At 41.9% G+C, this 25,466-nt stretch overlaps 1 protein-coding gene across 2 annotated transcripts in view; it reads right to left on the bottom strand.

The window, feature by feature from the left end:
- The window catches only part of MAP3K5 (mitogen-activated protein kinase kinase kinase 5), a 195,294-nt gene that overhangs the window by 14,500 nt on the left and 155,328 nt on the right, over positions 1-25,466 (bottom strand). The window contains exons 19-24 of one of the 2 annotated variants that reach the window (XM_012739434.2): positions 21,906-22,063; positions 19,507-19,684; positions 18,051-18,071; positions 10,201-10,378; positions 9,937-10,105; positions 2,951-3,136 (exon numbers count right to left, since the gene is read on the bottom strand). In XM_012739434.2, the coding sequence (XP_012594888.1) occupies positions 2,951-3,136; positions 9,937-10,105; positions 10,201-10,378; positions 18,051-18,071; positions 19,507-19,684; positions 21,906-22,063 (890 nt within the window). Of the gene's footprint in view, positions 1-2,950; positions 3,137-9,936; positions 10,106-10,200; positions 10,382-18,050; positions 18,072-19,506; positions 19,685-21,905; positions 22,064-25,466 lie in introns of both variants that reach the window. The other variant, XM_012739433.3, reaches the window with a different exon arrangement.

Below are 25,466 nucleotides of genomic sequence, written 5' to 3'. Positions count from 1 at the left end.
AATTACAAAGAATCTCTTTATGTCACTGGAAAATAAATTAAAAATTGCCACTTCAAATTCAAGTTTAGTGATCCCCACGTAAGCAAATAAGTTATTTAATTGAAAGATGGTCTGGTTCAATGAAAATGTCACTTCTTTGGAATATGCAGCTTCCAGCTTTTAGGATATCTGCAGAATGTGGGGGCGGGGGGAGAGTCAAGGGGGAAGAGGGGTCTAAGGGGCTTTAAATAAAAATTCAGCATACTCTGGTGATCTGGAAAAGCAGGGAAAGAGAAACATTAGCATTTGTCGCTCCCTACAGGTTTGCTACAGCACAGGACTTGTCTCCTTCCCATGGTTGTTCATACTTCTGTAAAGAGGGGAGTAATCTGTTAAAATATTCAGAAAACCTGTTCATGTTATTTATTTTTTATTCTTTTATCTGCATAATGAAGACATGAAACCTGTTCACATTAAATCTTCATCATAAGGATATCTTTTTCTAGTGACTAGTAATGTTTCACATATTAAAATAGACACTGAAATTGATATATGCACTGGATTTTTGTCTTTTTAAAAACTGTAGTAAAATACACACAATTTACCATCTTAACCATTGTTAAGTGTACAGTTCAGCAGCACTAAGTACATTCACTTTGTTGTGCTACCATCACCATCACCCATCTTCAGAACTCTTTTCACCTTGCAAAACTGAAACTGTACATGCATTCTTCCCTCCCCGCAATCCCTGAAAACCATCATCCTACTTTTTGCTTCTATAAATTTAACTACTCTAGGTACCTCATATAAGTGGAATCACGGCATATGGCCTTTTGTGATTGGCTCATTTCACTTAGCATAACATCTTCAAAGTTCATCCCTGTTGCAGCATGTGTCAGAATTTCCTTCCTTTTCAAAGCTGAATAATATTCCATTGTGTATGTATGTGTGTGTGCATGTGTGTGTATACACACCATGTGCATTACCTTTCAAAAAACAAACATTTATTATAAAGCTAAGACAGGCTCATTTAAAGTTTGGATTAACTTCACTACTTGCTGGTTGACACAGGCCTCAAAGAAAAGAGATGATTTCCCCAACAGGGATCTGGTTAGAGGCCTCAGAGGAAGCTGGAGAGATGATGACCCTGCTGCAAACCCACACCAAGAGCTGGAGCTGCAGTTGCTCATTCCTGTCTTGGTCCCTCTTCATCAAAATCCCCAGCTGAGAAGGGAGTCAGTTTGAGGACTTCCTCCTACTAGTTGTTCAGGGAGTGAACCATTGCTAGGTTCCCACTTATTCTAGGAAATCCATTCAGACTGAGTTTGTCCTGGTACCTTCCTTTCTTTAAAGGATTTACTTGCTTATTTGACTAATGAGCATAACACTTAGTAAACTAGAATATTTCTCTTAAGAGTCAAACACAGTAGAAAAGGGATCCTTTATAGCCATGACCGGCTCCTCTTAGCTCTTCCTTACAGTAAACTATACAGGGCCCATTGTTTGAGTTCATTCCTAACCTGGGCTTTGAGTGAGCAAGAGCAGGGTGTGTGTGTGTGTGTGTGTGTGTGTGTGTGTGTGTGTACATGGGTGGGTGTCTGACCTGGCCCGAGGCCCAGGATTACAACCAAATAGCTCTCAATCTGGATTCTATGGCAAACTTGCTTTCCAACCTTTAGGCAAGAAGCCAAATGTGTGGGCAAGTACAAATTAGCTCAATCATTTGACTCTATTTACAGATGGCTGGGTTTCCCTAGCTGCAGTGTAAGCATATCGTTAGCATTTAATATTAGTGATAGGCTTTGCTAGTTTTCATTTCCTGTGACCTCAATCAAGTCAGATGGGTTACACAGAGTCTCAGAGAAAACTAGTGGCCATTGAAAAATTATAATTTGATTTTATTTTTACTTTTTTTTTTTTTTGACAGGGTATTGCTATGTTGCCCAGGCTGGTCTTGAACTCCTGAGCTCAAGGAATGATCCTCCCACCTCAGCTCACTGAGTAGTCGAGACTATAAGTACATGACACTGTGCCCAGCTAATTTGGTTTTAAATTGGGGATCTCTGATGCTCCAATTTGCAATATCAAGACACCTTCTATACAGGATCAATAAATACATTAGGGCTGAATTAATTTGGGAGATTTAAATAAAATTATACTTCCATATTCACACCACAGCAACGTCAAGAACCCTCTTAATTCAGTCTCCCGTACCTTATAAGGGTCTTCTGGGAGTGGCTTGAAGCTTTTTTGGCTCAAAGTTCTACAGATAAGTCTTTCCCAAGAATAACACAGAGAGTTGTGAATCAGGCTTTCAGAAGACTGGCTTCCAGTTTGAGTTGCATAGCAACTCAGTTTTAGAGAGAATTCTTAGCACTCTCTCACTAGATCATGTTGCTTAATATTCAGTCAGTGATGCTCTGTACTCCGAAGTATATTTCTGGCTAGAACACAGTGCATATTTATGAAACAAACATGTTTAAAATGTTCTGTATGGAAACTAGAGGAAAACTGAAAAAAAAAAAAATACTGGTTTTATTCAGCAGTGACCATTTCAGTCTGTACTGTCAAATTTTCCTCATTGGCCACTAGATGGCATTTCTCAAATAGAATTAGAAAGTGCATGACTGTAAAGTGTGTTCTGTTGCTAAAGTCATCAAAATAAATAGTGACCCAACATAATTTCATAAGAACAAAGTTCAGCCATGGGAGATGTTTGTAAGTTTTGCTATTTTCCATGGTGATTCATTTTTATGTGTATCTAATTTTGGAGAATGCAAACACACAAAACAAATCTGATACTTAGAAGCACACAAGATAGGTAGATAGCTCACATTTACCATCCAAAGAGAATACGGTTCATGGGAATTATCGAAGAAAGAAAAGATAACAGAAATTATGTCTTATCCTATTTTTCTGACCAAGTTTAGCTTGAGTTTGTGAGGAAACACTGGCAAAATATCATACTTACAGCATCTTGAAACCCGAAGAGCACCACCTGGACCTGGCTGATGCCGTGGCTGTCAAAGTCTAGCTCCAGTTTTAGCTTTGACAGCGTAGTGGCTATGATTTTCCGGTCAGTGGATCTCACAAATTCTCTGAGGCTTGCAATGAGGGTTGTGATGTGCTCCCATTTTAGTTTAGGTTCTTCAGCCCCCTGTGAATGAAAACCAACAATCCCTCAGTCAGTGTGTGGTGGAGATACCAGCCACGGGCAAACCACTCCCACAGCCCTTTCTGAGAAGAACTGGGCTTCCAAATGCCTCCGGCTGAGGGAAAAGACCATACTTTGAACCATGTGGCTCCTCTTCACACACACCTGCCCCAACAAGAAATAATCAGACTTTGAGACAAAGGGCACCTACCCCATACACTGGTCAGTAGCTGTGATATACAGTCAGACACACCAAGCTTTGCCCAAACAGGCTGAGGCAATAAGATTCTTGCTCTCGGACATTTTAATTGCAAACTAAAGAGAGACTTGGGCTATAGCCATAGGATTTTCAGTCTCAGAGTCTGCCCAGAGAGAGAAGTCATAAAACAGGGTTATGAGCATGTCCAATTACAAGGGAGGACGCAGAAGTAATGGCATTGAGAAGGATGATAGGTGCGGAAAGAAGTGGACAGGAACAGAAATTCACACCAAGAGAGAAAATAGCATCAGATCCAGAGAAAAGATGTGCACAAAATCCCTTAAAATCACACTCTAGTTTCAGTCTCTGTGAGGCTCAGCTAGGCACCATGATTTTAAGAGTCCACTTGCCTCACTGCTACGTGTGTCTATCTACAACATGTCCCTGGTATTATACTTCAAATGCTCTTACAGTGTGCCAGTTCCTTGCAACTAAAAGGGACAAATTCCATTCCTTACCCATCAATCAGACAATTAGTTATAAGAATAGACCAATGTACTATTTTATATATTAAACATAGACTATAATATTTAAACAAATGGCCTCTCTCAAACTGAATTTTTTTTTTTACTATAGGCAAGGCACATTGCTTATTTAAAGAAAACACAGTAGGATGTTATTTATCCTCATTTAACTTTTAAGAAACAATAGGATTTTTATTATGCTCATTTCTATCTCATATTGCACATTTCTTACTACATCAGTAAAATTAAAATTCCTCAACTGGGCTATGAAAATTATAATTTGTAGGATTCTATTGAAATAAAAGAGAAATGCACCATCAAGTTCTTTCTCTTAATATGTATTTGGGAGTTCAGTCTCATATTTATGTTTTCATGAGAAATGATTATATTGAAAAGCTTGAAAGCTATTATTAAGGGAATATTTTAAAATCAGACTTGGAACCATTATAAACTTTGTTGTTTCTTTTTTTCTTACCACAAACTAAATTACACCCAAAGTAAAGATTCACAGGCAAAATCAACACCATAAAAATATGTTCAAGAAGAAAAATGTGAGTTATTCAGAAACTGGAAGCTTTTCTTAGTCAAAAATCAGTTACATGTTTGCTAATAGGTTCAAATAGAAACTTTTTTTTTTTTTTTAACATTAGCTTTGTTTTCACAACATAAAAACACGTTGCTTCTGGTTTTCTGATGTGTTTGTCACTGTCCTACAAAGGAATGATGTCTACTCTGGGAACTGTTTTCTGTCCAGGCTATTTTATCTACTCACATCACCATTTATTTCTGTTCTCACTCCTGTCTCTCCGTGTTAACTCATTCACGTGCCTTCATAAGTGAGCAATGCAGATAGTATTGGGTGAGCCCAACTCAGTGTCAGAGCGACATCTGACAGTGCGCCTACCCTGAGCACTCCTGGTACCAGTCACTGAATCTTCTGGAAAGGTGCACTCTAGTCATTATCCTTTAAACTTCCTTAAAAAACCGGGAAGTACATTTTGGAAGGATGTTGCAGATTAAAAGCCTTTTCATGATTCCATGGTTTGAGGACCTGACCAACACCTACATTTTGGTTTTGTTATAAAGCATAGGCATAAATGTAAAGATACATCAAGAAATATTTAATAAAATATACAGAATTATTTCTCTCTGGTTGTAGAAAAAAGTTAAAGAAGCTGGGCGAGGTGGCTCACGCCTGTAATCCTAGCACTCTGGGAGGCTGAGGCGGGTGGATTGCTCGAGGTCAGGAGTTCAAAACAAGCCTGAGCAAGAGCAAGACCCCGTCTCCACTATAAATAGAAAGAAATTAATTGGCCAACTAATATATATAGAAAATTAGCTGGGCATGGTGGCGCATGCCTGTAGTCCCAGCTACTTGGGAGGCTGAGGCAGAAGAATTGCTTGAGCCCAGGAGTTTGAGGTTGCTGTGAGCTAGGCTGACGCCACGGCACTCACTCTAGCCTGGTCAACAAGCGAGACTCTGTCTCAAAAAAAAAAAAAAAAAAGAAAAAAGTTAAAGATATCATATTAATATAAGCATTATTAGGCTGCTTGACAATGACAACAACAGTAACAATAGTTAACATTTATGGAACATTTTCTATTATGGTCTAAACCGCCCATGATCCCAGTTACTCCTGACAGCAACCTGATGAGACAGATTCCTCTCTTCTCTAGATGAGGAAAGTCAGGCTCTGAGAAGTTAAATAACTCCCCCAAATCGCACAGCCTTTAAGTGATAGAACCAGGCCTCAAAGGCAAATCCAATCTGAGCCCAAGCTCCTAACCATTATATTCTACTACCCCGACAGCTGGAATAGTCCGCTGTGAGCCTGGGTTAGGACCTGCTCTGCCACTAATTCACCATGTGATGTCACAGTGTTCTTAACAGCACAGTCAGAAGGACCCTCGCTGTCCCTCGACCGTGCTCAACCAGTCGTGCAACTGTGATTCTGCTCAGCAGTTTCTGGTACTCACTGGTAGCTTCATGCCAGGGCACCAAGACATGCCCTCTGATGGTTGCTTTTCAGGTTTTCTTTCATTTCACCTTTTATAGAGAACATTCCTGCATGCTTTAAAAACCAGGAGGTGCCAAACAATTAAATATAATTAACCAATTCCAAACTTTAAGAATTTCAGAACAGGCACGGAAGTGATACTTTTGCCAGACTTTGTGCTGAAGGTTGGGACTACAGCAATGACCAGGACATCCCTGCCCTGATAGAGCTATGGTCTAGCAGAGAGACAAAGAAAAAGCCCTCAAATAAGCTGACGTTTTCTGTACTGGAAAAGCATACCCTTTCAGGATAATTTTGAGATTTAGGCAATTCCTGGGTCCTAAGAGTTTCTGATCTAGAATCAAGCACCTTAAATTAGTGGTCACAGGAGAGGCCTTCACTCCACAGTGGCGCATGGTGAAATTTCCTTTCCTTCCCCTCCCCAGCACCTCCAACGCCTTCTCTGCTGTATGTTCCTCCCAGTACTTGTCCACCACCTGGCACACCAGAGAGGCAGGGCAGTGCTGGTTAAGAGCACAGACCTGGAGCCAGACGGCCTGGGTCCAAATCCTGACTCCATCACTTAGGGCTGCATGACCTCGGCAAGACTACTCAAGTTCTCTGTGCCTCAGCTTCCTCATCTGTAACACGAGGGCACTAATAAAATGATTACTGTAGTACTATTGTCATGAGGATTAAATGAGCAAGTACATATGAAATACTAAAAATGGTATCTGGCCCATAGAAAACATTTGCTGTTATTACTGTATATTTATATTTACTAATTTTTTTATTGTTTTTCTTTCTCCACTAGAATGTCAACTTCAAGGGGATGCAGATGTTTTCATTTTGCTCACTGGGGTACCCCCCTCACACAGAACAGTGCCTGGCATTAGTAGATGCTAACAAGTATTTGCTGAATGAATGAATGAACTGCAAGTGCTGCCCAGCTGCTCCCTCCATCTAACTTGAATTCCTCCTCTTAGGTCAATCCCTCCTGGTCTCAGTCCCTGAATGACCACAGCGAGTGGAAGGAAAGGCCAGAGAGAGCTAACAGCTTGAGACTGTTCCAGTCTTCTCCACATCTCCCACCAACCCAGCATCCTTAACGCTCACCCTCCCCCACTCAGAGGTCCAGCTACCCCTCCTCCCAGAGCTGCTCCTTCCCGGGCCTCAGAGTAACTGCTGGAGGCAGCTTTCCTTGAGGACCCAGGTGTCAGGGTTTCCCCAGAGAGTCTAGGCGGTGTTCATTTCTGCTCCCCTGGGACGCAGAGGCCTCATTGTGTACATATAACCTTTCAGCTCCTCCTGTGGGATCTAAAGAGGTGGATATTAGGAAATTCTTAAGGCAACAAGATGCCATGCTAGAAAGACAGCAGAGAGGCACAGCGAGGTTCTCAAGACAAAAATAGGCTAGGGCTGTTTAGTAAGAGCTAAGAAAGAAAGAGCCTTGCTCCACTGACATCTCAATAAAAGATGAGATCAGGTAAACTTTTGGACGCTGAGACTAAGAACTTGGCCCCACCCTTCCAGCTCCAACATTCACGCAGCTGTTTCCCCAGGATAGAGAGGAGGAAGAAGCTAAGTGCAGTCTGCAGTGATCATGAAGGACAGGAGATGGCCACGGGAGGGGAAGTAGGAAGATGAGTTCCTGACACCCACAGAACTAAAAGAGGATGACAAGTATCATGTCTGGGACTGAGCAAGTCTGTGGGATCTATAAGAGGCCTGAGCCTCTGCCCCCAGGGGCTTGGAGCTGAGGGAACCTGTTTCCCCTGGTACAAGTCTGGGGAGGGGATTCTTCTTCATATCTGTAAGCAGAATCTCAGGGAGCACATTTTCCCAGGTATTATGGACTGCATTGTATCTCCCAAATTCATAGGTTGAAGCCCTAACTCTCAATGTGACTGTATTTGGAGATAGGACCTTTAAGGGGATAACCGAGGTTAAGTGAGGTCATAAGGGTGGGGCCCTAATCCAACTGGACTGGTATCTTCTGGTGTCAACACAAAAAGAGGAAGCGACACCAGGGTGCAAGGGTACACAGAAAAAGCCATGTGAGGACAGAGAGAAGGCAGCTATCTGCAAGGCAAGGAGAGAGTCCTTAGGAGAAACCAAACTTGCCAACACCTTGATCTTGGACCTCCAGCCTCCAGAACTGTAAGAAAATAAATTTCTGTTGTTTAGGCCACCCAGTCTGTGGTATTTTGCTATGCTTTGGATATGGTTTGTCCCGCCAAACTCATGTTGAAATTTAACTGCCAGTGTAACAATACTGAGAGGTGATGGGGCCTTTGAAAGGTACCTGGGTCCTGAGGGCTCTGCCTTCATGAATGGATTAACACATTGACTGCCACATTGGAAAAAAAATTTTTTTTCCATGGGCCACAGTGTTTTATTAGGAAAATAGAATAAAAACTTCAAAAACAAAGATCCTTTCTAATTTAATGAAAAATTTGTTATTTTTTATTGTTTTCTCTGCAGGAGCTATATGCAAGTTGAAAAATAGTTCTTGTGGTTCCCAAGGTGAGGAGATGTGTGACTTACATATAATTCACGAGGCCCTGTGCTCAAAACTAGCATGAGTTAAATACAACTCACATGGCAGTTAATGTGTTAATACAGTTCTCCCAGGACTTGCTTAGTTCTCAGGACAGCAGGTTGTCATAAAGCTGGTCAGCTCCCTCTGTCCCTCTCTCTTTTTTTATACAAGTCCCTTTGCTCTTCCAATTTCCATGAGTTGAAGCAGCATGAGGCCTTCACCAGACAGGCCACTTAATCTTGGACTTCCCAGGCTCCAGAACTGTGAGCCAAAATAAACTTCTTTTCTTTAATTTTTTTTTTTTCATGATGATTGCCAAGAAACCTCTTTTCTTTATAAGTTACCCAATCATAGGCATTCCATTACAGCAACAGAATAAGGACTAAGACCCAGCCCTAGCAAACTAATACACCAAGGAACAATAGTTCACTGGCAAGCTTTGCTTTTTCATACTACATATGGCCTCCTAACATGCCGTATAAAGCAGATCCTCAAATAACATTGTTTCATTCAATGTCATTTCATTATACTGTTGATGAGAAAAAAGATCATTGATTCCTGGCTGGGGCCACTGTCTGTGTGGAGCTTGCACATTCTCCCCATATCTGTGTGTGTTTTCTTAGATACTCTAGTCTCCTCCTATATCCCAAAAGCTATGCACATTTGGTGTGTCTAAATTCTTCCAGTCTGAGTGAGTGTGAGTGTATGTGTGTGCGCCCCACAATGAGATGGTGTCCTGTCCAGGATTGGTGCCCTTCTGGTGCCCTGAGCTGCCAGGATGAGCTCCAGCCACCCGTGATGCTGAACTGGGGTAAGTGGGTAAATAATGGGTAATAAAAAGTGGGTAAATAATGATCTTACTTGTTTTCAATAATCTTTCTTAAACATGTGTACAGCTCACATTTATTTCAGTGTTTAATATTATAACTGTTTTGATCTTTCTTTAGACATTTGCTGATGTTTTTGTGACCACGAATATGCCATAGGAATCTAACTTTCCTATCAATTAGCCTATGGTGAAATTTGTTTCCTTATACCACCTTTTGCTTAAAGTCGCAGTTTCCAAGAACCTATCGACCATGCCAAGTGAGGACTTACTGTAATGTACTTATCATTGCCCGTCACCCTCCATCTAAATGTGGCTTCACAAGCTAAGGGTTTCTGTTGTATTTGCTGATATTTCCCAAATGCTCAGAGGAGAAGGTGGCAGGTATCTCAGAACTAGCAATTTACATGGCTAAATGTGTATTTATTGGCTGAATGGATAAACAAATGAATGACAGGTAAAAGAGGCTTATAGGGACCAGTTGGAACCTCATCAACATGAAAAATTTGCTTCTGAATTTAAAAAGTAGCTTATGTTAGAAATGTAGTTTCTACATTAGAGAGTTGCTTTCCTTTTTCCCCTGGCGTGGGTTTGTTTCATCATCGTGAGCACAACAGCTTCCTCATGGCTCCACGTCATGCTACAGTGCCAGGTGGTTGTGACACAGGTAAAATACGTCAGCTCTGGGAAATGAAGTACCTGTGAGAGGTCTTACCTGAGCTAAGGATTCCATTAAGTTTCTCACAATTTTGTCTTGGTCTTCTGTCAGGATCCTGTGAAGCGTGGCCCGCCTTTCACTGTCCTTCCTCAGCATAAAGAATCCGGAATCTTTTTCTTCAGGGGAAGGGGGTGCACTGTGATCTTCAAAATTTTCATCTGGAATGCTGAAATAATTTATGCAGTATAAATCACAGTCTCCTTTATAAAGTAACGCATTTAACAACATACTTCTTTCATGTATAGTCAGTCAGGTTTTTACCCCAAGAAGAGTGTCCGAATTCCTTTTACATCTCTTTCTCCGCAGGATTTGGCTCTTGTTTTGAAAGAGAAGGGGTCTACCTTTAGCTCCGTGTCAGGTGAGACTGAGCCGTACTCGCTGCTGCTGCTGGTATCCTCCACCAGCACGGGTACCGGCAGGGATATACTCCTAAGGTATTCTGCTGTGATGAGAAGAGCAAAGAGATAATTCATGCTTTTAAAAACTTACACAAACTGAAATACCTGTTGAAAGAGGCCTATATATATTTGTGTCTAATATATATTTGTCCAATATGTCTGTGGTTCCCAGCCCAGGGTGAAGGACTGGTACCGGCCTGTGGCCTATTAGGAACCCGGCCACATAGCAGAAGGTAAGCAGTGAGTGAGTGAGTAAAGCTTCATCTGTTGTTGTTTTTTTTTTTTTTTTTTGAGACAGAGTCTCATTTTGTTGCCCAGACTAGAGTGAGTACTGTGGTGTCAATCTAGCTCACAGCAACCTCAAACTCCTGGGCTCAAGCAATCCAATCCTGTCTCACCTCCCCAGCTGCTGGGACCCATGCCCAGCTAATTTTTTCTCTATATATTAGTTGGTCAATTAATTTCTTTCTATTTATAGTAGAGATGGGGTCTCGCTCTTGCTCAGGCTGGTTTCGAACTTCTGACCTCGAGCAATCCACCCGCCTTGGCCTCCCAGAGTGCTAGGATTACAGGCGTGAGCCACCGCACCCGGCCGCTTCATCTGTATTTACAGCCGCTCCCCATCACTCACATCAATGCCTGAGCTCTGCCTCATGTCAGATTGGCAGTGGCATTAGATTCTCATAGGAGCACAAACCCTACTGTAAACTGTGCATGGGAGGGATCCAGACTGCGAGACCCTTATGAGAACCTAATGCCTGATGACCTGAAGTGGAGCTGAGGCGGTGATGCTAGCACTGGGGAGCGGCTGCAAATATAGATTATCATTAGCAGAGAGGTTAACAATGTAATAATAGAAATAAAGTGCACAATAAATGTAATGCACTTAAATCATCCTGAAACCATCCTGCCCCCAGTACACAGAAAAATTGTCTTCCATGAAACTGGTCCCTGGTGCCAAAAAGGCTGGGGACCACTGCCATATGTCATTGCAATGAGCGGCATAATTACACTACACAAGGAGCTGGTCGTGTGACTATGAGTGGTCCCTTGCTCAGTATAACCCATGCAGGGGGGCAGCCAGGAAAGGGCCTCCTGAGCCCCAAAAGGAATATCTCAGGGGTGTACAACAGTGGAGGAAGCACCAGCTTCAGTGGGTCCTGGGTTCTGAGCCCCTCATTTCTATTGATTACTTATTATTTTTATTTACTGGTGATAGTTTTCACATCTATAAAATATAGGACCAGATTCATTATTTCTAGGCAATGTTTCTCAGAGGCTTAAGGGTCCACCTTAGCATTTTGGAGCTGACTTGGATAGGATGAGTGAGTTGAATGCTGTCAGTCTAGATCACAGGTTCCAACTCTGTTTTACCTGAAACAAATATGCTCTGACCATTACATGTAATAGTGCTGCTTAAAGACACATATAAAAAAAAGATTCTTTGCTAAAAACAAATTTTGGAAACCAGCAGACTTGATGGTCTCTTAGTTCTTTCCTGGTCCTCAGATATTACTGATTCTATAGCAAACATGGGCTTCTACTTTATTCTAATGGAGACTAAGGTGGCACAATAGGAGCTGACTACATTTCACCAAACACTGCTTTTAAAGATAGTGATTTCTGCCAGGAACGTTTTAACCAAACACATATCCCAATGCTATAAAAGTCTTTTAGGAAAGAAGGTGTAAAATTATGATAAAGGAAATCCACTGTTGCCTGGAATCCCCTTTTACTGAATTTTTCCTGAGCTGGGCTGAATCAATAACTGCCCCTGTCTCAAAGATGGGGGACGTGTGACTCCGTTCACTGTGACTGCAGATCAATGATCATTTACGGGGAGGGGGCTGAGGCAGTGGGCCATAGACTCTGATCAGACAGGTGGACAGATTTGAGAAGGACTCATCCCCTAATAATGGTTTATGAAAATCTAAAAGCCAGACAGGCCTGTCTTTCCTTTCTCACAAGCAAATATTCAAGAGGTAGCCACATTACTAAGAACTTGATATACCTAATAATATACTTAGTGATGATCCAGAAGATGAAAACTATCTCATTGCATAGCAGGAAATGTCATTTCTCTGAAAATGTTACCCCTGACACTGGGGAGCTCTTCCATGCTGTTCCATCTTGGAAAGGGTTTTCTAACCATATCTGGGAGCATTCTTAATCATATAATTCTGCAGGGAGGACACTTCCCATCCCCTGGTTATATCAAAGATGCCATGCAAGACCATTCTTTTACTCTATCCCACATGTAGGCCAGGTGAAAACAGCAGGTATTAGAGGGGTACTAGCTTTGGTTTCACCTACAGGGAGAAAGAGGGAAATGTATACAGTTCCCACAGGAATGTTGACCTTGAACGAATGAAACCAAATTGCTGGTCAGTAACTAAAAAGCTTTCTAAGGATAAACTGGTTGAACTATCTGCTTTATTTAAATGGTTCTGCAGCAGAATCCCTAGAGGGTAGAAAGCAAGGTGCTGCCAAGAAGAGTTGCTGAGTCGATCAATCAAACACCATAATGTCTTATTTAAGTGTGTAGAGAAGCCCAAATGCCTACACTGAAGATGTAAGGCAGGGCAAAGTGCCGGCATGCAGCGTTTTCCAAATTTACTTGTGCATGGAATCCCTTTTCTCTGGAGCAGCTCAGGGGCCTAGCATTTCATGAGTCGTTCTTTTAGGTAGTGCTGCTGTATTTTAGGTAGTGCGACAGAAAGCAAATGAGTGACCTCATCCTTGCTGATAACAGGGAGGTTGTCTGAGAGAAGAAAGGTTTTTCGGGGAGACCCAAACACAGGACTGCTTTTGAGAGGACATTTCTGGGGGTGGTCAATGTGGTATGCTTTGCTTCACTAGAGAGATAATCTCACCAATATCTGGGGGAACAGACTTCAGAATGGACAAAACAGCTGCTTGGAAACAAGATTGTCATTGCTATGAGATGTCAAGTCCCTAAATTTGAACATTGCTGATGGGCAAAGATAGCTAAAGGAAGGTCTTTTGCTTTCATGGAATGCCGGTCTCCTTCATAAAGAAGGATTTATGGAGCTCACTGCCAACCCCTGATACTCAGGGAGACTTTCTTCACCAGCCCACAGATTGGTGATCCTCTTTTCGACACATGTCACACTCAGAAACAGAGATGTTTACCATTTATATTTCAAAAATAAAATTGGTATTTCTTGAGAATAGATTAAATTCTATCTGGAACACTACCAGGAGTTTCTATCATGTATATGCACATGTGTATGTGCACAGGGCATGTATCTAAAGAAGAGGAGAAGTAAGGACTTGAATAATCCTGCTTGTTGGCTTTTTGGTCACATTATGTGGTTTGCTTCCCCAGTAATGAGACATCCTGTATCATACCCATGAAAGCTAAGGTTGCTATGGATACCGACTGCCTCAAAGGAGAGCTAATGAGGTAAAACTGTATGTGCTTCAAGATGGAACCCAGTGTCTGTCATTATGGCTCATTTAGGAAATACAGGGACTGACAGATATTCTGCACGCCCTGTGTGCAGAGAGCCCTGAGTCCCTCGTCTGCCTGATTTTAAATCTGGTCATTCTAGATTGATTCCCCTTCTCCGACAGGCCCTTGTATTCATCTAACACACAGCTTCTGATCATCTACTATTTGTTGGGTAGCCAGCAGGACCTGCTAACAGGTTAGCATGAAGAGAGTGAAAGGCAGGAATCCAAAAAGACTCCAAGGTTTCTGGCTTAAGCAAATGACTGGATGCATGCACTACTTACTTATTAAGGAAAAAGAATACAGGCTGAAGGGGAAGTTCTTTTTAGTGGGAATGGGGTATGATTTGACAGATCAGTTTGGGAAATGAAGAAGGCCATTGGCTAAGAGACTGGAGCTCAGAAGAGAAGACTGAGCTAGAGATGCAACCTGAGCAGCCCACTCCCTAGAGGTGGCATTTAAAGCAAAGGATATATAATGTAGGGAAAGATAAGAAGAGAGCATAAGACCCAGCCCTTAAGAACAAAAATATTTAGAGGAAAAGAGGAGGATGAAGAAGCAGCAAAGGGAAAGCCAAGGAGCAGCCATGAGGCGGGAGGAGAACAAGGAGAATGGGGTGTCTGGAAGCCCACACAGGAGAGGGCCAAAGCAACAGAGATCCAGAATACAGCTGGGGTTTTAGCCTTCTATGGAAAAACAGAGGCTTCCTCTATTGTAAGGGATGTGAAGAGGGAGAAAAGCAGGCCTGAGAATAGGATCAAATCCACACCTGTGGTTTCCAGCTTCTCAAGTTAAGATTTCCAGGCAAGTGAGAAAGTGTGGGCCTTTTCTGTGGTAGTTGTCACTGTAAACGGTGAGAAGCTCGATTACTTCCAGAAGAGCATGCTGACATTTTCTGGATAGCACAGAGGTCACAAGTCCCTGGACATCAGCTCATCTAACGGAGTGACTGGGGCTTCGGGCTGTGAGGAGCCCGGCAGGGTTCCCAGCCACTGGCAGCCCCACTGCTGCTGCTCTGCCAACTCTTGGGAAACCCTCTGATGTGGGACCGACTGTGGAGAGTCTAAAAGAGGATGAAAGAACCTGTCTGAGGGTATGTCAAAGGTGTGTCTCTAGAGAGGTGTTTCTCACTGCTCCATTTCTGGGGTGAGGGGACAGCTGAAAGTCCAAAATTCCCTAAGAGATGATTTACCAGGAAGCCGGAGGTAGGCTGGAGTGGGAGGGGGTGAGTGGCCTATCTGTGTACCCCACATTGCTGGGAGATCCTACGGGAGGGAGATGGCACTAACTTCAAGGAATTAGATACGTTCCTGCTTTGGGAAAGTGGGAATTTTCTAAATCCCTTCCATCGCAGCCTCAGATCCTAATGGCTGTTCATGAGCACCAGGGACCTTCATGGTTCTCCTTCTCCAGGACAGTCCGGGGACAAAGCCCAGCCCCACACAGTCTCCTAACTGGTCATCCTGCCTCCAGCCTCCAATTGTCCAAACCTCAAATAATGGGTCTTATACTTTAATGAGCATAAGAATCATCTGGGTCCACTTAAATACAGGATTCCAGGTTGCACCTTTAGGTTCTGAGAAGGGGCAGGCATCTTCATTTTTAGCAAGCATCAAAAGGGACCTGTGCAGGCAGGATCTGGGTCTATTTGAGTCCCTTCTATATTCCTAGTGTCTAGTTATCATATTCCCAGTCCGAAGTGCATAGAAGATCGAAAATGTTATTGAGTGAATGTTATTCAATAAACCACCCTTCACGCAACTATCAGAATGATTCTTCAATAGCTTCACTGTCCGATATGGCAGCTACTAGCCTCATATAGTTATTTATATTAACATTTAAATAAAATAAAAATATATATATATTTTTTTAGTGGCAGCATGGCAGCCACTTTTGGAGTGTGTAATGGTCATATACGACTAGTGGCTAAGACACTGGACAGTACAGGTATAAGACATTCCTGTTACTGCAGAATGACAGACCCAATGCTGGTCTATAACACTGTTCCAGATTAAAGTCTTTCCCTGGCTCCCCACCCTTCTTTGCTAATTCCTTGACATTTTATAAGGAACCCCTGGGATCTGAGCTTCTTACCACTCCTGTGTCGTCCCTCCCCTTATGTTTAAGCACCAGCAGTGCTGAGCCACAAGGGCTCCCGTCACATGCAGTGGGGGTTTCACAAATCCTGGCATCGCCCAGCTCCCTCCTCCCCATCCACCTGATAGACTCACAGTCATCCTCACTCATCAGATGCCACCCATTGGGAAGTCTTCCTTGAAACCAAGTTGTCAGACTAACATAAATCACTTTCTTTGCCTTTGTGACCCCTTCAGTACAGACTAAATTATATTATGGCAGGGTTGGTTTCTTCCTCTGATCCCCTGCAAGATCAATAGCTCCTTGAAGTCAGGAACTCTGCCTTTATCATCCTTATACATTCAGGGCCTGGTAAATTTCCTGCGCACGCAGTAAGTGCATGATTTATGTTTACGTTAGAGTGAATTGCTTAAATCTCTGGGTGTGTGTGGCGATGGGAGCAGTCAGGATTAGACAAGTCACGTCTCTTTCTAAAGGGGAAGCCGAGTGCAGTGAGTGAAGGTGGAGGCCCTCAGGGGTAGGACAGAGGCCTGTGCTCTGGCCTGTAAAAAACTACCCGGGGAAGGAAGAGGCCTGTAGCTCTTACTCTCCAGAAGGAGAGCAAGACCAAGTCATAGTTCATGGTTTTAATTAATAGGAGGCATGACGTTCTCTGTGACACCTGAGAACAGTCAAATGGGATTTTAGCTGGGGATCCGGTCGGCACGTCTGTCTCGCCTTCCTAGGGAGCAGCGGGAAGCGTTCAGCAGCCAGGTCATCCAGGTGACGATAGCCCTTGAGCAGAGGGTCCGAACAGTTTAATCATGAGGGAGTCGGGGGCTGCCCATTCTTTCTAGGCTCAAGCCCACGTGTGAGCACAAAGAATGAGAGGACACAGGGGACCCCGATTGACCAAGGCCGAGCAGATTTACACCCTCCATCTCGCATTCACGCTGAGGCACATGGTCACTGAGAAGGTGTGGGCAGAACTGCCTGCTTAAATAATTCTCTCTCTCTCTCTCTCTCTCTCTCTCTCTCTCTGTCTCACCAAATGTGTATAGTTGAGTTCACAGAAGTTAAAAGTGTGTGTGGTGGGAATCCGTTTCCTACAAACAAAAACCAAGTCACATGGAAGGGATCAAATGATCATAGATTGAGATTTTGGGCACAGCTCCAAGGTTCTTTTAGGATATTATTTTATTTTATTCTTAGAACTAAATTTGTGAAGTAGGTACAGATTGACAGATGAAACAAGTAAATTGCTGCATGTCACATAACTAGAAAGTGGCTCAGTGGGATCAGAACTGACTTCTGTGTAGTTCCAAAGCCAGTGCCCATTGTACAACACCAGCAGCAGGTGGGTCAGAGGCTGGGCAGGGCTGTGGGGCTGCCTCGTGAAGACATAACGGCTGCCTTCCAGGAGGAAGTTTCAGGGTGGCTCTCCTCTACTCAGAGATCCCCGCCCTGACTCTGGGAATGGAGAAGAAAACATGGGGAGTTTGTTCCCAAGAAGCCCCAATTAATGGGCTTCTTCTCTGGGCTAACTGGTTTGGGGACATCTGACAAACCTGCAAAAGCAGGCCCCTGGCCCACAGAACCCACGCACAATGCACCTTAAGCCCCGTACTATGTGACCCATCCAACTTAGGAAAAGCTCAAACCACGTTCATTTGTTTATTATTCTTTGAAATACTTTAGTTGATCTTCCTAGAGCAAATCTCCTTTTTAGTCATGATCTACAGAAGCCAACTTTAGAAAACAAAAGCACAATCCCTTCTGACCAGCTAAAAATAGGATGTATGATCCCACAGATGACAGAGGAAAGTATCTGACATTGAAATTTTCCATAAGAAACCCATTAGGTCTAAGTCACTGGCTCTTAGATAAGAAACTACAGACCTCACTCAAATTGAAGATTTCAAAAATACAGTCACCATCTTGCATTTAGGAAGGAACAATTTAAGCCTCCCTCCTGAAAGGGAAAGTTAAGGGCTTCCAAAGGCATGAGCCCAGCCAGGCTTGCAGCTGTGCACATCCTTAGTACCCAGAAGCCCCCACGTGAGCAGGGAGCAGAGGATGAGGACGCTTCACGGGAAGGTCGAGAGTTTATCACGTGATACCCCAGGGCTCAGCTCAATAGGCAAAGGTAGAAACAAACTCACCGTTTGATCCAGCTGAAAGAGCTGTGGGAAGAAAAGCAAACAGCAATAAATAAGCACACGCTGGGTTTGTAGTTAAACTGAGAAATCAACAAAAAGCGAATGCTTGAAATGGGATCAGTGTCCTTTACAAACATTCAATCTGCCCATCCTCATCCAACATAAACACCAAAAAATGCCAAGAACAATTGAATCATTTACTTGTTTTTTCTTTCTGAAATGAGATATGAAAATTATTACAAAAAGACAATTTATTTAGATTTTAACACTGCTGTTTTATTTATAGCTGGCAATCTTTCTTTCTTTTCTCTGTCTTTCTCTCTTTCTTTCTTTCTTTCTTTTCCGGAGGGAGGGAGGTGTAATTATTCAGAAAGATATTCTCTAAGAGGCAGCAGGTACTTTTTCCTGCCTAAAATTAAAAGAACTTATTATTATCACCTAGATGGCTTGGAAGTGCACAGCTCTGTAATAGCTGTGTAGCCCTGTAGTGGCAATCTGTGGTTTCAGCTCTAAAAGGCTAAATTTTACCCCCTTTTCATGTTAACCTTAGTATCAACAATGTTAGAATGATTTAGATGCTGATATATTAACTACCTACCTACCTATGTGACAGGAGACTATTATTGCAGCACTATTCAAAATAGCCAAGATATGGAATCAACCTAAATGTCTACCAACAGATGGATGAAGAAAATGTGGTACATTTACACAATGGAATATAATTCAGCCATAAAAAAGAATGAAATCCTATCATTTGCAATAACATGGCTGGAACTGGAGCACATTATGTTTAGTGAAATAAGCTAGGCACAGAAAGACAAATACCACATTTTCACCCATGTGGGAGCTAAAAGGAAAACATTAAACTTATGAAGATAGAGGGTGGGATGATGGTTACCAGAGGCTGGGAAGGGTAGTAGGGGTGGGAGATCGGGGGGAAGAGGAGATGTTTAATGGGTGCAAAGATACAGTTAGATAGAATGAATAGGATCTAGTATTCGGTAGCACAAGAGGATGACTACAGTTAATAACAATTTACCGTTTATTTTTAAATAACTAAAAGAATAAAATTGCAATGTTGCTTACACAGAGAAAAATGAAAACTTGAGGTGATGGAAACCCCAATTACCCTAATATGATCATTACACATTGTGTGCCTGTATTAAAACCTCACATGTACCCCACAAACATGTACAGCTATTATGTATCCATAATAATTAAAAATAAAAATTTTTTTTGAAAAAGAAGACTATTATGTATAAGGTCCCAGCATTTGTGAAATTGATGTTAACAAAGCTACCTGATACTGGAACTGAATGCCTGAGGACATTGTACTAATGTTTATACCAATTTCTATTGATGTCTGTAAACTAATCTATTTACTTCCAGAAAATTATTCCCTCTTAAAAGCTTAGGATTTAGTGACTCTGGCCCATATCCTCTCATTGCAGCCACATACCTGAAAGCTTAGGTTGTGTCTTTTTCTTTTTGCTTGAAACTTTCAAGAACTCGTCAATAAGCAAGTCATTAGCACAGGCTCTCTTGTCAGGGTCCGGCTCAAAACATTTCAGTATGAATGCCTTGGCCTCTGCGGACATGGACTCCGGGATCTCAGGGTGGACTTTAAACATTCCCACCTAAGACAGAGATATAAAAAGCACAATGTATCTTCTGAGTGACCATCTCATTACCTGAGCTCCAGGTTCCATAACTTGGTCCCCTAGTACAACAAGGCCCTTTATCATCTACTACAAACTCATGGCTTCTCTCAAAGTGAGATAAGATGTGTTTTCTGTAGGTTATGGAAGGTTTATAGAGTGCTTCTGTAACTTTCCCAATGACACAGGCAGAGCAACTAGTTTAAAACAGTAAACAGCACTATGAAGTAATAATTCAGTCCTTCAAAGCTTTAGAACATGTTGGTATACTGGCACACACAAAAAAAGATATTTTAAATTGAGAACACTGAGTTGTTCACAACAGCTATGTGCCCATGCATTGTGCTGGGGTTTTTCCATTTATGAATCTCCTCGAATATTTCTGACAACCCAGTAGATTAAATATCCTCATTATACCATGAGGAAAATAAGGCTCAGAAGAGATGAGGTTACATGGCTGTGAAAAGATAGATCTGGGATTTGAACCTTGATTTGTTGGGATTAAAGTCTATGTTCTTTCCCCTAACACATGATTTGTGAATATTTTACCTGTCTCAAATCACCTACATTAAAAGAGATATTTAAAATTGCCTTAAAATTAAACAGTATTTTTGTAACAACAAGAATTTACTTCTTGTTGCTGCTATTCTAAAAACCTTCTAATGATACTTTCATGTACTTACTACAGAGAAAATTTTCTAAGGAAATCTTTTTGTTATTACATAGCTTATATAAATTTATGATTCTATAAGTAATAATATATAATTATTTATAAGAATTATATAGCCTTTACTATGTGTCTGTCACAGTTCTAAGTGCTTTGCATATATTAACTCACATACTCCTCAAAAAACTCCTATTAGGTGCTATTTTTATCCCCATTTTATAGATGAGGAAACTGAGGTCTAAGACGGTTAAGTAATTTGCCCAAAGTCTCAAATGTCTTGGTGATGTTGGTGCCTGGATTCAAACATTGTAAATTAGTACCCAAGTTTGTGTCCTCTCATCTCTCTAAGATAGCATCACTTCCTGGCCACAGCTTAGGCTGGCCTAACAGTGACAAAGGCATGTGGTATAATAATCACTGCACTCATGTGCTATAAAACAGCATTTCAGAGTAAGTCCTCAATACTGGTGAAATCTTGAAAGACTGGCTAAGAAGAAAAAGGCTTCCAATCACAGCAAGAAAGGCAGCTCTCTTGGCACCTGTCACCACTCTTTCAGGCTTGGTCACACTACTCATTTTTATACCAGCAGTGTCCTATCAGATCATCTCAAGCTTAAAACAAGCCAAGCTTTGTACAAAAGCAGGAGGTAGAATATGTAACACGTGACTCCTCCCAAGTGGCTGAGCCCCAATGGGATAAGTGCTAGACACATGGGCAGCAGCAGGAGTAACAATTATCATCGAATGGATTTTCTCAGCGATAAAGTGAACAGCAGCCGTGTGCTTTACTTCTTGGGAAGCAGATGCCCATTTCAAACTGCCTGTTTGAAATTGGTTGCCCAGCACCAGAAACGGCCTTGTGGCCTGGCAGGGGAGGGCTGCAGGGAATCAGAGGCAGGTCATTGCCATGCCCAGTCCCCAGATCTCAAAACTGTGGCACCTCGCTGTGAGCTCTCGCAGGCCTACATCAGGTGCCCCTACTTTGGGAGGTGGGGCTGCTTCCCACTCCCAAAAGAGTTACAAAGGGGCAAATTCACAGGCTAGAAGAGCAGATATATGAGAATAAGACCGATTTACTTAAAATGGTAATTGTGCCCTTTTAAAACGAAGCCTTCAAACTATTATGGTAAAGAAAAATATTGATTTGATTTAATTTCTAAATGGGTAAAAGAAATGTTCTTATATCTCCCTCTATGGAAAATTTTCAGACTATTTCCCAAAGAGCTTAAATTATCTTCCATACAGTGATGTGTTATTTACACTGTGTTGTCAAAAGGTAGGCAGAGGAAGTCACATGGTATCTCACTTTATCGCTGAGAAAACTAAGGCAGAGAGAGACCCGTGCGTTCTGTAAGGCACAGATACTGACTCTGACGAGAGACAGAATCTTCTTGAATTTTAATGTGCTCTCTGTTCATGCTTACTTAGGCTCCTGTCATTTTACTTAAAAAAAACATAGGACATATATACATAGAACATCCACTAGCTATGAAAAGCTTTCTCCACTTGTTTTTAAGATAAATGAAGTATGACCTTGAACATAGCCGCTTGTGGTTCTCCCAGTTCATAAAACGGTGGTTTACCGGTGGCCATTTCAATGATGGTGCAGCCCAAAGACCAAATGTCAGCTGCTTTTCCGTAGCCTCTTGGTCCTTTATCTATTATTTCTGGTGCCATATACTGAAGGGTACCTAGAAATAATTCAAACACATTTCTACTTTAAGAAGAGAAAACAGATGGATACCTGATGACAGTTTCAATTTCTCTGTATAAATAAGACTTCACAAACATGATTCAAGTGTTCATATCTCATCTGTTTTGAGTTCCAGTTTTCTCTGCTGTTAATAAAAACTGAAATAACAGCTTTTATAATGGATTTTATCAGTGACAAAAAATAAGTTTACCAAAAAAATAGTTTACCAATATGATCTGGTTGTGAACAGGTACGTTCTCATTCCTTAGACAGTGGAGTATAATCAAGACATCATTTCATTGGGACCTCTTAGAAACTTCTAACAGTTAGTCTTTTGAAAACAACAGAGACTACACCGACACACATTTTCTGTGTTCAGTTCTCCAAGTGCATGAAGACTGTTATCATGTACACTTCTGAACTTTTCCAGGAAAAATCTAGTTCATTCATCCATTTCCTTAGATCTATCTAGATCTCTCAATGCCTGAATTGAATGCTTAGTTTTTCCCTTTTCATTTTTATTTCTTAATCGTGACAGCATGAAGATTCTGAAAACCATTGTGAAATATAATGCAAATAAATTTCTGGTGTATGCTGTTCTGTAAATCAAACATACATGACTCCAGCTGTGTCTGTGGTCTGCAGAATAACAGGTTTAACAGGTCAAAGACAGGTCGTGAGCCATCAATACAGACAAATCACCAGACAGAATAAAAAAGAACGAATTGAAAAAGAAGAGATTTAAGGCCGCATGAAATCAGAGAGTTGAAGAGTATGGTATGATGGAGAGCCTTAAGTGGGGGGCTGAGAGCCCTTGCTTCTGCTTCTGGCCTGGTACACCTCAGGTAAATACCCCATTGCAAATACCTCATTGGCCCAATGAGAGGCTGGATTTGGACTCCCAACACCCCCAAGAGTGGTTTCCCGAAGTCTAGCAATGGGTCAAGAGCGTGACTAGGAACATATTATCACCATATCCTCCGTTTCTGATCCACAAATAATATAATCAGCAAACAGGAACCCATCCAAGATGTCATGCTAAATAACTTCAAAGCCTAAGATGTTTGCCAAAGCAGCTACTTTAGTATTCTCTGATTCATAACCAAAGTGACAGACAATCTGATAACTACAGATTATACCTTTTATGAATGCCTCATGCATTATTTATATTAATAGGTGAAAACTGTAAAATTCCTCCAAACTGTTCCCATGAAAACCACTGTCACAGGCTACAAAGTGACTGTTGTTCATAAAAATAAATAAAAGTATATCATTTTTGTCAAGTATTGTCATCTTGCAGGTTCAGCCTGCAGACCTCATCACTGCATGGCAATAGTTCATGTTCATGTTCACATACAACTGCACATGTCTGTTCCCAGAAAGCCTTTCACCTGGCCAAAGACAGGGCAACAACACTCTCCAAAGACTCACCCACCCTTAGTACAAAATGGTTGGGATTTCTCTTCGTTTATACCTTTCCCCAAAGGTATCATTTTTTATGATAATTTTTTATGCTTTAAATAAAATCAAGCAGTCTTTTGGAAAATATGTGTTGAAGCCCTACCCCTCCTTTTTGTCATCTGTGTCCAGAACAGAATTAATGAGAGAATTTAAGTTATACTAATATCTAAGTAGAATTATAACTGATTAGAAATATAATAAATTTTAAAAATTGGGCAATTCAAGTAATGTCAATAATAAATTATGCAATATTTTACTCATCAGATAATTATTCAAAGAGCTCTATCTGCCAATTGTGTTTAATTATCTCCCACTGAGTAAATGCCAAAAAAACAGGTTGAGTCATGTATTCATATCTGCTCCTCTTTTTCTTCCACAAACACATGACAGACAATATTTTATAAGAAGAATTTATAGAGCTGGATAATGAAGATGCAAGCCAATCCGAACATCAGACTAAGGAAAACAAGTGAGAGTATTAACTCTAAAACCCATACTTCATATCTCAAATCCAAAAATTTTTTTAAATTACTTTGAAATATTTTAGGATTTGCTTCCCCTGCAACTACGCAGGGAGGTGGAACAGCTTAGTGGTTAAGGTTGATGTCACACTTCATTCATTTATTCATTCATTCAACAGATCTATATTGAGGGCTACCACGGGCCACACATTGTCCCATGAGAACACAGACAGAAATCCCTGGGCTCGTGGAGATAGTAATGGTAAGTAAATTATATAATCAACATAATAAGTAAATTATATAATATGTTAGAAAGTGATGTATTATGATCAAACAAAAACAAAAAAGACCAGGGTAAGGGGATCAGAGTGCCCAGATAGGCAGCCACGGTAAATGGGGTGTTCACAGTGGGTGTCACTGAGGAGGTGACATCTGAGTTAAGTCTGGAAGGAGGTGTGGGAGTTAGCCATGCAGAGAGCTGGGGGAACAGAGTGACTGGCAGAAGGAAAAGCATGTGCAATGGCCCTGGTGTCACACAGGAAGGTCCATGTTTTGGCACAGAGCGAGCAAGGAGAGAGGAGCAGGCAATGAGGTCTGAAAGGTAATGGACTCCGAATCCGGTCTCAGCCTTGTCCACCACTGTAAGGCCTTTTACATTTGTGTACTCTGAAAGAAATAGCCATCCAGGGCTCTGAGTGATAGGGCTTGGTTTATGTTTTAAAAGGATCACTCTGGCTGCTGTGTTGTGAAGAGACAGGAGGCGGCAAGAGTGACACAGGAGAACAGTTGGGAGGCTACAGGAGTAATGCAGGTGAGCGATGGGGGTGGCAGCAGTGGAGGTGGTGAGAACCGGTTGGATTGCAGGCACATTTTGAAGGCAGTGCCAGGAGGCTTCCTTGATGGACTGGGTTGCAGTGTGGGAAAAGAGAGGTGCCCCTGGAAGTCTGGAGTGGCCATCAACTGAGACAGAAGAGTGTGGGTGGGACCAGGTTTGGGGGGAAGACAATTAATTCCATTTGGCCTGTTAAGTCTAGTTTGAATCTCAGCTCTTTTACTAACTAGCCTTGTGACCATGGGCAAGTTATTTAACCTCTTTGAACCTTGATTTTTCTCACCATAAACTGAGATAATTATACCTAATAATTAGGGTTATATATATTAATTTCAACAAAACAAGGTATGTAGAAAAAGCACTTAGCACAGAGCCAGGTGTACAGTAAGCATTCCTTAAATGGGGGTCACTGCTGCCTTTCCCGTCACCAGAATCACCAAGAGGTGGAATAGATCAATGTACCTGGGCTCGATTCATCAGAGGCTGGCTGAGCACCTGGGACTTGGTGGGCACCGAGTTCGTGCCGTGAGGCCTCCGGTGTGGAGGGACCCAGGCCTGCACACCCCGGCCTGAGCACCGGCGCTGGGGACAGATCCAAGGGCATTAGTCACACACGTCGCTCTCATGTGAGGCCAGTGGGAGAGGGA

This window comes from Microcebus murinus, chromosome 5 (genome assembly GCF_040939455.1).
Source record: "Microcebus murinus isolate Inina chromosome 5, M.murinus_Inina_mat1.0, whole genome shotgun sequence".
Classification (NCBI taxonomy): Eukaryota; Metazoa; Chordata; class Mammalia; order Primates; family Cheirogaleidae; genus Microcebus; species Microcebus murinus.
Note: the sequence above shows the minus strand (reverse complement) of the source record. Positions and strands in the feature narration are given on the sequence as shown.